Source organism: Epinephelus lanceolatus, chromosome 12, assembly GCF_041903045.1.
Source record: "Epinephelus lanceolatus isolate andai-2023 chromosome 12, ASM4190304v1, whole genome shotgun sequence".
Lineage (NCBI taxonomy): Eukaryota > Metazoa > Chordata > Actinopteri > Perciformes > Serranidae > Epinephelus > Epinephelus lanceolatus.
Genome location: NC_135745.1, coordinates 41,687,429 through 41,699,825, shown reverse-complemented (window position 1 = coordinate 41,699,825; position 12,397 = coordinate 41,687,429). Strand labels below are relative to the sequence as shown.

At 40.0% G+C, this 12,397-nt stretch overlaps 1 protein-coding gene across 1 annotated transcript; it reads left to right on the top strand.

Moving 5' to 3' along the window:
* The first annotated feature begins 4,595 nt into the window (after positions 1 to 4,595).
* On the top strand, positions 4,596 to 6,825 carry LOC144465112 (tripartite motif-containing protein 16-like). Its single transcript, XM_078173433.1, has one exon. The coding sequence runs from the start codon at positions 4,678 to 4,680 to the stop codon at positions 6,334 to 6,336; it is 1,659 nt and encodes a 552-aa protein (XP_078029559.1). The 5' UTR covers positions 4,596 to 4,677; the 3' UTR covers positions 6,337 to 6,825.
* The last annotated feature ends 5,572 nt before the right edge of the window (positions 6,826 to 12,397 follow it).

Genomic DNA, 12,397 nt, shown 5'->3' with positions numbered 1-12,397 from the left:
ACATTTAAAGTTTTTGCAATTTTCCGGACTGACTGACCTTCATTTCTTAAAGTAATGATGGCCACTGGTTTTTCTTTAGTTAGCTGATTGGTTCTTGCCATAATATGAATTTTAACAGTTGTCCAATAGGGCTGTTGGCTGTGTATTAACCTGACTTCTGCACAACACAACTGATGGTCCCAACCCCATTGATAAAGCAAGAAATTCCACTGATTAACCCTGATAAGGCACACCTGTGAAGTGGAAACCATTTCAGGTGACTACCTCTTGAAGCTCATGGAGAGAATGCCAAGAGTGTGCAAAGCAGTAATCAGAGCAAAGGGTGGCTATTTTGAAGAAACTAGAATATAAAACATGTTTTCAGTTATTTCACCTTTTTTTGTTAAGTACATAACTCCACATGTGTTCATTCATAGTTTTGATGCCTTCAGTGAGAATCTACAATGTAAATAGTCATGAAAATAAAGAAAACGCATTGAATGAGAAGGTGTGTCCAAACTTTTGGCCTGTACTGTATAAAAGCTAGACTCCAAAAGTAGAGTAGCTGATCATAATAGGTTAGACCCTGATTGGACCTTTATCCCGTGCAACTGCCTGTCCCTTTAAAGTTTCTGTATGTTTGTAGGTATCTGTCTGTGTGTGTACCTGTGCCTGTACATACATGTGCGTGTGTTTTGACTGTTTTTCTTTTGCAAAGCTGTATAGCAGTTTGTATGTTGTTAAAGAAACATTAAAAATATCTGAAAACAAAACCCAACAAACAAAGAATTACAAGGTTCTGTCTGTGGTCTGAGCGGTTTTGAGACATTGAGCTTCAAAGTTTAGCATTCCAAATAACATCAATGATATGAACCTTTTTGTTTTCAAACTAAAAAGTCCACATTTTGACAGAAAGGTCAGATAGAACCGTATAATTCCAAGGTGACGATCAGCATCTTTCGTCTGCACTGACAGCCCAGTGTTATGAAAAGACCACATTTCCATTGATGAAAGGTTTCTTTAAATGTGGAGACAGAATGAAACTGGAAGATGGCACCACAAGAAAGGAACTTGCTTTAATTCCCGGCTTGTGCCATGGAGCTAACTTCCTTTTTGTTGTCTATCTTCTTCAGAGAGTTGAGTGTCTCATGCAGTGAGCCTGCAGCACTATCAGCAAGATCATTTTGGGAGGAATTAAAGTTGGCATGGGGCTCTTCTGTTATATCCTCCTGAGACCCAAGCTTTTGTTTGCTGTGCATTTTCAACTTCTCCTGGCTTTTTGGGATCAGTTGCACCTGATAAGTATAAAAAACTAAACATTGTCAACTATAATAAGTCCCAGTGTCCTCAAACGAGTACTTCCTAATTAACAGCATCTTGTTACTGGTGTCAAATTTGTTGCCATATCAAACTACAAACATTATTAATCAGAAATAAACAAGTTTCAACCATAACATGTGATCAGGTTTTAGACCTTGTTGACCTTTGTGTCGGGATCAGCTGCAGACTGACTTGGCAGAGATGGCTGCCATCTTGTTTTTACATGATCAGTGTATTGTGCTCTTAAAGCCACTAGATGGCACAAACAGTGTCCACGTATAAGGACAACAGGTCTGAGTTAAGGAGAATGAAAAATAAGGTCAAGCAAAGCCAAAATGTGACGTCCTCATGTGAGGACACTGGGTCTCGGGAAGATATTGAGAACTGGTGTTGAATAAATAAAGTGACTGTGTGGATAAATGAAGTCCCAAATCGTTGAACAGACTTTACTGATGGGGTGTGTGAACAAACTGAAGGTTGACATATAAATACACACGTTTGAAAAAAGTCTTTTCTTCTCGTCTTCGTTCCAGGGGATCAGACAAACCTGATGGAGAAAACGTGACACTGATTTGAGATTATAACTGAGGCACTTTTCCTCCTGTAACTTTCCTCACTGAAACAGCGTCACCACAGTCCTGGATGCCACTCATTTATTTCTCAGCTTCATTTCCTATCTATAGTATTTAGTATCATTTTTTGTTTATGCTCATTTTGATGCAGATAATAATTTGTGCCCTCAGAATTCCCTCAAGTTTAATTTGTTATTGAAACATTTAGTAGTTTGGAGCCAAAAATGGCCACTAGATGTGGCCAGCAGACGCATGATTTATTCCTGAATTTGAGCTCTTATTTTAAAGTTCTAACTTTAATTGTAAACATTTATAATGTGTATACATGACAGTATTAATAAGAGGAGAATGTCCCCAGCAGACAGCACTTTGCAGAGACACTAGAAATCCAAAACATTAAACCACCACTGGGATATTTGAACTGTGTTACTGGGGATTTTGGGGGAAGTCTCATTTCAGCGGTTGCACAAAGTTCCATCAATCAGAGCAACCTCAAACCAGAAGTTGTGGCATTTCCCTTTCAAAGTAGAACAGGGTGATGAGTGGTAGAAAATGAATCAAGTCACTTGATAATCAGCTCTTTTTTTCATTTTACATCCACTTGAACCCCTCTATTTTTCACTTCTCACACATTTCATCACTCCCATTACTAATATTTTCATAACTTCCAGTTTGTTGAATCACGTTTTGCTCCTTCACACACTTTCCTTAAATGACACTTTTGTGTTGTGAGTGATGATTGATGAATGTAAGGTGGGGAAAATGATGAAATATGGTTTTGTTTTCATCAAGTTACGATTGCTTTAATCAAACCAGATTTACAATGAATCAAATAACTCCTCACTCCACTCCTCATAATGTGTTGCAGAGCAGTAAAAAGAAACTCAAGGTTAAAGGTCAAGAACAAAATAAAAGCAGGTGAAAGTATTTTTTAAATGTTATCCTTGACCTCCTCTGTTCAGGGATGTAGCACCACATATTGGAACCTTTGCATAAGCAGTCTGTGTGGGCCCCGCACTTTTCCCCTCTTGATCCATCTCTCTCTCACACACCTTTTGAATACTTTTCTTATTAAGTCAGTTTGCTTTCTTTCCCTTTCCTTTCTTCCTTTCTTCCTTTCTTCCTTACTTCCTTTCTCTTGCTTGGGGAAAGACCATAGACTGTCTATAATAATGGATGGAGCTACTGTGATGTCACCTTTGGGTTTTGTGGACTCAAGTTCGGCATTTCAGCCGTGGCCATCTTGGTTTTTGGAGCCAGAAGTGACCATATTTGGAGGAGAGGGTGGAGCTGTGGACTGTAGCGACTCCTCGCAGACAACCTGTCACTCAAAGCAGCCCCGCCCATAACCCTCTGAAACCTGAGCAAACTGGCTTTATTTCTTTAAACACACGTGAAAAAGGCAACTAAAGAAGAAATGACCCAAAAATTTATTAAAAATTAAAAACAAGAAAATGTGAAAAATGAAACAACCTGGAAAGAGCGCTTAAAAATTGGAATAATTCTGTAACATCATTTTAAAATGTAATAAGCATAACAATAAATAAATAGTTTTAAAAAAAAATCTAAATCTTTATTTACTTTTTTTTTTGGTCATTAAAAAATCTTCTCACCAATTTCTCATTGTCTTTTTTTCATGTTTCCTCACCACTGAGCTCAGGGTCAAAGGGTTAAATATGTGTAACTTTGGGCCTTAAAAAAAAAATGTTACGTTAAAATTCACCCCGTGTACAGTTGTTACGAGTGTAGAAATTAGCTATATAGAGACCAAAACTGTTTTTGTAGCAGCTGTAAACATGTTTACTAACATTATTACTTGGGGCAAATAAATAAATGAATTAAATAAAAAAATATAAAAAACTATATCATTACGTCTAAACATATACATGATGAAAATATCCATTATAAAAATAATGATAAATCTTGCAATTAGCCTGTAGATGTTTTCCCAGTTGTGCTTATTTAAATGTTGTTGCTCATCGTCCTCCTTTTTATTTTGAAATCCCTGACCGCAACCTGTATTGTTTCCTGTTTTCAGTTTAACAGCTGATGGTGAATATAAGAAGAACCTTTTTATATTCACCTGTACAAACATGTCACAAACTAAAGTGCAGAACCAAATAATCTGGTGCATTCAGGTCCTGTGGGATTCAGAGCTGCACCAAGTAACTCATTTGAATCAGCTGTTTAAATGCATTTATCATCAAAATACATCTTTTACTCAAAATGACTTCTGAATTGAATCTGTTTTCTCTCAAACATAACTTAAAGACTTTCATCTGCTAATAGTTTAATTGTTGGAGTTTCATTACCTTTACAGCAGTGATTAAATTCTGTGTCTCATATTTTACTGTTTTAGAATATTGTAAACAATCATGAGTTTGATGAAACTTAATTACGGGACAGTTTAGAAAACTGTGGAGCCGTCTCCAAACCCTCTGATTCTTAGAAGAGTTTACCTCCTAAAGGATGAAGTGATCAGTGTTTTTAAATGAGAAATGAGCTCTGTTGTAAACAAGTGTTAAACACACAGTATCTCTGTCAAACTGCTCCTCTTCCTGAATGACTCAGAGCTTGATGAGCCCTCCCTCCTCTTCCTGCTCTCACACACACAGCCAGCTCCACTCTGTCCACACATTTCCTTGTTCCTCCCCTTCAGATCTACAGTGTGTAACCAACACTGTGGTGACGTGACAGAGCTGACAGGACTCCATCCACTGCAGGAACACATGATGTTTAGATCAGAGCTCAAACTAGTTTCACTTCTCAGAGAGTGAAACTCACACAGTCACTGCCACGAGGTGAAATGGCGCAGAAAGGAGTTGAGCTGGACCGAGAAACCTTCTCTTGTTCCATCTGTCTGGATCTACTGAAGGATCCGGGGACTCTTCCCTGTGGACACAGCTACTGCATCAACTGTATTCAAAGCTTCTGGGATGGAGAGGATGAGAAGAGAATCTACAGCTGCCCTCAGTGTAGGCAGAGCTTCACACCGAGGCCTGTCCTGAGGAAAAACACCATGTTAACAGATTTAGTGGAGAAACTGAAGAAGACTGGACTCCAAGCTGCTCCTGCTGATCACTGCTATGCTGGAGCTGAAGATGTGACCTGTGATGTCTGCACTGGGAGGAAACTGAAAGCCTTCAAGTCCTGTCTGCTGTGTGTGGCCTCTTACTGTGAGAAACACCTCCAGCCTCATCGTGACTCGGCTCCATTACAGAAACACAAGCTGGTGGAGCCCTCCAAGAAGCTGCAGGAGAACATCTGCTCTCGTCATGATGAGGTGATGAAGATGTTCTGCCGCACTGATCAGCAGTGTATCTGTTATCTCTGCTCTGTGGATGAACATAAAGGCCACGACACAGTGTCAGCTGCAGCAGAAAGGACTGAGAGGCAGAGAGAGCTGGAGGGGAGTCGACAAAACATCCAGCAGAGAATCCAGGACACAGAGAAAGATGTGAAGCTGCTCCAACAGGAGGTGGAGGCTATCAGTCGCTCTGCTGATAAAGCAGTGGAGCACAGTGAGAAGATCTTCACTGAGCTGATCCGTCTCATGGAGAAAAGACGCTCTGATGTGAAGCAGCAGCTCAGATGGCAGCAGGAAACTGAAGTGAGTCGAGTCAAAGAGCTTCAGGAGAAGCTGGAGCAGGAGATCACTGAGCTGAAGAGGAAAGACGCTGAGCTGAAGAAGCTCTCACACACAGAGGATCACAAGCAGTTTCTACACAACTACCCCTCACTGTCAGCACTCAGTGAAGCCACACACTCATCCAGCATCAACATCCGTCCTCACCGCTACTTTGAGGACGTGACAGCGGCTGTGTCAGGAGTCAGAGATAAACTACAGGACGCTCTGAGGGACACATGGACAAACGCCTCACTGACAGGGACTGAAGTGGATGTTTTACTGCCACAACCAGAGCCCAAGACCAGAGCTGAGTTCTTCAGATATTCACGTCACATCACACTGGATCCAAACACAGCACACACATGGCTGTTATTATCTGAGGGGAACAGGAAAGTGACATTCATGAGACAACAACAGTCTTATTCTAAACACCCAGACAGATTCACTGGATGTTGTCAGGTCCTGAGTAGAGAGAGTCTGACTGGACGTTGTTACTGGGAGGTGGAGTGGAGAGGAGGAGTTTATGTAGCAGTCGCATACAAGAATATCAGCAGAGCAGGGGGTGAATGTAGATTTGGACACAATGACAAATCATGGGCATTAAGATGTGTCAACAGTTATGAGTTTTATCACAACAGTGTCAAAACTCCCGTCTCAGGTCCTCGGTCCTCCAGAGTAGGAGTGTACCTGGATCACAGTGCAGGTATTCTGTCCTTCTACAGCATCTCTGAAACCATGACTCTCCTCCACAGAGTCCAGACCACATTCACTCAGCCTCTCTATGCTGGACTTTGTCTTTGTTCTGATTCCACAGCTGAGTTGTGTCAAGTCAAATAGTCAGAAGTCATTTAAGGGTTAAACTCTGTGTTTGGTCTCCATGTTTGTTGCTGACAGCTGATTGTTGTGGCGTTTCTTCACTGCACACAGATCAGCTGTCAGTCAAACATTGTGGGCGGGACTTTGACGTCTTCTCCTGAGTTGTTGTGTAAATGTTTGAGTGTGTGTAGGTGGCGCTCCTTCCTGTGTGTGTCACCTCCTTTATCCTCCACACTTTGTTGTCTTTGTGTTCATCTGTAAAGAAATCTATAATCACATTTATTTGTTTGGCAGACCAAATGTTGTTGTTGTTATGAGGTTTTATAGAAGTGTAATGATCCTGATCATAATCAATAAGGACATCATTCATTATTGTCTTGTACACAGCTGAGATTCTTGTGTGGATGAAGTGAATCTGAACATGAAATCACTGAACAAGAGTCATTTAATAGTGTTTGCTTTCTGTTTTTGTGTCCATGAACATCAAATAAATTTGGATGCAGATCATAATTTGTGTCGTCACAAGTCATTCAAGTGAAATTTGTTATTTAAATCTTTGTTTTGATCAGATGTGGCCAGCACAAACATGATTTGTTCCTGAGCTTGTAGATTACAGGCCAAAGACTGTTGTGGTTGGAGAACTGTGTCACAAAGTCCTCCTCAGTCCTGCTTCTCCCATTCTGCCTCTCTGTCCCTCCCTCCAGCCCCCTGCATCACCTCCATCCATCCACCAGATGTCCTCACACTTTCCCTCCTGTCGCAGTCACCTGACTCTCTCATTCACCTGCTCACCTGTTTCCACTTTCCCTCATCAGCCCTGCAGTATAGAAGCGCCACGTTTCCACTCATTCCCTGACAGACTGTTTTTTTCATGTCTTCTCACCACTGAGCTTCAAAAAGTTAAATATGTGTAACTTTGGGCCTAACTGTTTTTCTAGCAGGCTGTAAACATGTTTACTAAACATACAAAATAAATAAGTGAATAAAATAAAAAAAAATATGAAAAACATATAATTAAATCTAAACATGTACAGTACAGGCCAAAAGTTTGGACACACCTTCTCATTCAATGCGTTTTCTTTATTTTCATGACTATTTACATTGTAGATTCTCACTGAAGGCATCAAAACTATGAATGAACACATGTGGAGTTATGTACTTAACAAAAAAAGCTGAAATAACTGAAAACATGTTTTATATTCTAGTTTCTTCAAAATAGCCACCCTTTGCTCTGATTACTGCTTTGCACACTCTTGGCATTCTCTCCATGAGCTTCAAGAGGTAGTCACCTGAAATGGTTTTCCAACAGTCTTGAAGGAGTTCCCAGAGGTGTTTAGCACTTGTTGGCCCCTTTGCCTTCACTCTGCGGTCCAGCTCACCCCAAACCATCTCGATTGGGTTCAGGTCCGGTGACTGTGGAGGCCAGGTCATCTGCCGCAGCACTCCATCACTCTCCTTCTTGGTCAAATAGCCCTTACACAGCCTGGAGGTGTGTTTGGGGTCATTGTCCTGTTGAAAAATAAATGATCGTCCAACTAAACGCAAACCGGATGGGATGGCATGTCGCTGCAGGATGCTGTGGTAGCCATGCTGGTTCAGTGTGCCTTCAATTTTGAATAAATCCCCAACAGTGTCACCAGCAAAACACCCCCACACCATCACACCTCCTCCTCCATGCTTCACAGTGGGAACCAGGCATGTGGAATCCATCCGTTCACCTTTTCTGCGTCTCACAAAGACACGGCGGTTGGAACCAAAGATCTCAAATTTGGACTCATCAGACCAAAGCACAGATTTCCACTGGTCTAATGTCCATTCCTTGTGTTTCTTGGCCCAAACAAATCTCTTCTGCTTGTTGCCTCTCCTTAGCAGTGGTTTCCTAGCAGCTATTTGACCATGAAGGCCTGATTGGCGCAGTCTCCTCTTAACAGTTGTTCTAGAGATGGGTCTGCTGCTAGAACTCTGTGTGACATTCATCTGGTCTCTGATCTGAGCTGCTGTTAACTTGCCATTTCTGAGGCTGGTGACTCGGATGAACTTATCCTCAGAAGCAGAGGTGACTCTTGGTCTTCCTTTCCTGGGTCGGTCCTCATGTGTGCCAGTTTGGTTGTAGCGCTTGATGGTTTTTGCGACTCCACTTGGGGACACATTTAAAGTTTTTGCAATTTTCCGGACTGACTGACCTTCATTCCTTAAAGTAATGATGGCCACTGGTTTTTCTTTAGTTAGCTGATTGGTTCTTGCCATAATATGAATTTTAACAGTTGTCCAATAGGGCTGTCGGCTGTGTATTAACCTGACTTCTGCACAACACAACTGATGGTCCCAACCCCATTGATAAAGCAAGAAATTCCACTAATTAACCCTGATAAGGCACACCTGTGAATTGGAAACCATTTCAGGTGACTACCTCTTGAAGCTCATGGAGAGAATGCCAAGAGTGTGCAAAGCAGTAATCAGAGCAAAGGGTGGCTATTTTGAAGAAACTAGAATATAAAACATGTTTTCAGTTATTTCACCTTTTTTTGTTAAGTACATAACTCCACATGTGTTCATTCATAGTTTTGATGCCTTCAGTGAGAATCTACAATGTAAATAGTCATGAAAATAAAGAAAACGCATTGAATGAGAAGGTGTGTCCAAACTTTTGGCCTGTACTGTATAAAAGCTAGACTCCAAAAGTAGAGTAGCTGATCATAATAGGTTAGACCCTGATTGGACCTTTATCCCGTGCAACTGCCTGTCCCTTTAAAGTTTCTGTATGTTTGTAGGTATCTGTCTGTGTGTGTACCTGTGCCTGTACATACATGTGTGTGTGTTTTGACTGTTTTTCTTTTGCAAAGCTGTATAGCAGTTTGTATGTTGTTAAAGAAACATTAAAAATATCTGAAAACAAAACCCAACAAACAAAGAATTACAAGGTTCTGTCTGTGGTCTGAGCGGTTTTGAGACATTGAGCTTCAAAGTTTAGCATTCCAAATAACATCAATGATATGAACCTTTTTGTTTTCAAACTAAAAAGTCCACATTTTGACAGAAAGGTCAGATAGAACCGTATAATTCCAAGGTGACGATCAGCATCTTTCGTCTGCACTGACAGCCCAGTGTTATGAAAAGACCACATTTCCATTGATGAAAGGTTTCTTTAAATGTGGAGACAGAATGAAACTGGAAGATGGCACCACAAGAAAGGAACTTGCTTTAATTCCCGGCTTGTGCCATGGAGCTAACTTCCTTTTTGTTGTCTATCTTCTTCAGAGAGTTGAGTGTCTCATGCAGTGAGCCTGCAGCACTATCAGCAAGATCATTTTGGGAGGAATTAAAGTTGGCATGGGGCTCTTCTGTTATATCCTCCTGAGACCCAAGCTTTTGTTTGCTGTGCATTTTCAACTTCTCCTGGCTTTTTGGGATCAGTTGCACCTGATAAGTATAAAAAACTAAACATTGTCAACTATAATAAGTCCCAGTGTCCTCAAACGAGTACTTCCTAATTAACAGCATCTTGTTACTGGTGTCAAATTTGTTGCCATATCAAACTACAAACATTATTAATCAGAAATAAACAAGTTTCAACCATAACATGTGATCAGGTTTTAGACCTTGTTGACCTTTGTGTCGGGATCAGCTGCAGACTGACTTGGCAGAGATGGCTGCCATCTTGTTTTTACATGATCAGTGTATTGTGCTCTTAAAGCCACTAGATGGCACAAACAGTGTCCACGTATAAGGACAACAGGTCTGAGTTAAGGAGAATGAAAAATAAGGTCAAGCAAAGCCAAAATGTGACGTCCTCATGTGAGGACACTGGGTCTCGGGAAGATATTGAGAACTGGTGTTGAATAAATAAAGTGACTGTGTGGATAAATGAAGTCCCAAATCGTTGAACAGACTTTACTGATGGGGTGTGTGAACAAACTGAAGGTTGACATATAAATACACACGTTTGAAAAAAGTCTTTTCTTCTCGTCTTCGTTCCAGGGGATCAGACAAACCTGATGGAGAAAACGTGACACTGATTTGAGATTATAACTGAGGCACTTTTCCTCCTGTAACTTTCCTCACTGAAACAGCGTCACCACAGTCCTGGATGCCACTCATTTATTTCTCAGCTTCATTTCCTATCTATAGTATTTAGTATCATTTTTTGTTTATGCTCATTTTGATGCAGATAATAATTTGTGCCCTCAGAATTCCCTCAAGTTTAATTTGTTATTGAAACATTTAGTAGTTTGGAGCCAAAAATGGCCACTAGATGTGGCCAGCAGACGCATGATTTATTCCTGAATTTGAGCTCTTATTTTAAAGTTCTAACTTTAATTGTAAACATTTATAATGTGTATACATGACAGTATTAATAAGAGGAGAATGTCCCCAGCAGACAGCACTTTGCAGAGACACTAGAAATCCAAAACATTAAACCACCACTGGGATATTTGAACTGTGTTACTGGGGATTTTGGGGGAAGTCTCATTTCAGCGGTTGCACAAAGTTCCATCAATCAGAGCAACCTCAAACCAGAAGTTGTGGCATTTCCCTTTCAAAGTAGAACAGGGTGATGAGTGGTAGAAAATGAATCAAGTCACTTGATAATCAGCTCTTTTTTTCATTTTACATCCACTTGAACCCCTCTATTTTTCACTTCTCACACATTTCATCACTCCCATTACTAATATTTTCATAACTTCCAGTTTGTTGAATCACGTTTTGCTCCTTCACACACTTTCCTTAAATGACACTTTTGTGTTGTGAGTGATGATTGATGAATGTAAGGTGGGGAAAATGATGAAATATGGTTTTGTTTTCATCAAGTTACGATTGCTTTAATCAAACCAGATTTACAATGAATCAAATAACTCCTCACTCCACTCCTCATAATGTGTTGCAGAGCAGTAAAAAGAAACTCAAGGTTAAAGGTCAAGAACAAAATAAAAGCAGGTGAAAGTATTTTTTAAATGTTATCCTTGACCTCCTCTGTTCAGGGATGTAGCACCACATATTGGAACCTTTGCATAAGCAGTCTGTGTGGGCCCCGCACTTTTCCCCTCTTGATCCATCTCTCTCTCACACACCTTTTGAATACTTTTCTTATTAAGTCAGTTTGCTTTCTTTCCCTTTCCTTTCTTCCTTTCTTCCTTTCTTCCTTACTTCCTTTCTCTTGCTTGGGGAAAGACCATAGACTGTCTATAATAATGGATGGAGCTACTGTGATGTCACCTTTGGGTTTTGTGGACTCAAGTTCGGCATTTCAGCCGTGGCCATCTTGGTTTTTGGAGCCAGAAGTGACCATATTTGGAGGAGAGGGTGGAGCTGTGGACTGTAGCGACTCCTCGCAGACAACCTGTCACTCAAAGCAGCCCCGCCCATAACCCTCTGAAACCTGAGCAAACTGGCTTTATTTCTTTAAACACACGTGAAAAAGGCAACTAAAGAAGAAATGACCCAAAAATTTATTAAAAATTAAAAACAAGAAAATGTGAAAAATGAAACAACCTGGAAAGAGCGCTTAAAAATTGGAATAATTCTGTAACATCATTTTAAAATGTAATAAGCATAACAATAAATAAATAGTTTTAAAAAAAAATCTAAATCTTTATTTACTTTTTTTTTTGGTCATTAAAAAATCTTCTCACCAATTTCTCATTGTCTTTTTTTCATGTTTCCTCACCACTGAGCTCAGGGTTCAAAGGGTTAAATATGTGTAACTTTGGGCCTTAAAAAAAAAATGTTACGTTAAAATTCACCCCGTGTACAGTTGTTACGAGTGTAGAAATTAGCTATAGAGACCAAAACTGTTTTTGTAGCAGGCTGTAAACATGTTTACTAAACATTATTACTTGGGGCAAATAAATAAATGAATTAAATAAAAAAATATAAAAAACTATATCATTACGTCTAAACATATACATGATGAAAATATCCATTATAAAAATAATGATAAATCTTGCAATTAGCCTGTAGATGTTTTCCCAGTTGTGCTTATTTAAATGTTGTTGCTCATCGTCCTCCTTTTATTTTGAAATCCCTGACCGCAACCTGTATTGTTTCCTGTTTTCAGTTTAACAGCTGATGGTGAATATAAGAA

What these genes read in the sequence shown, in the direction of transcription:
- LOC144465112 (XM_078173433.1), top strand. Translation starts at nt 4,678, where the DNA reads ATGGCGCAGAAAGGAGTTGAGCTGGACCGAGAAACCTTCTCTTGTTCC.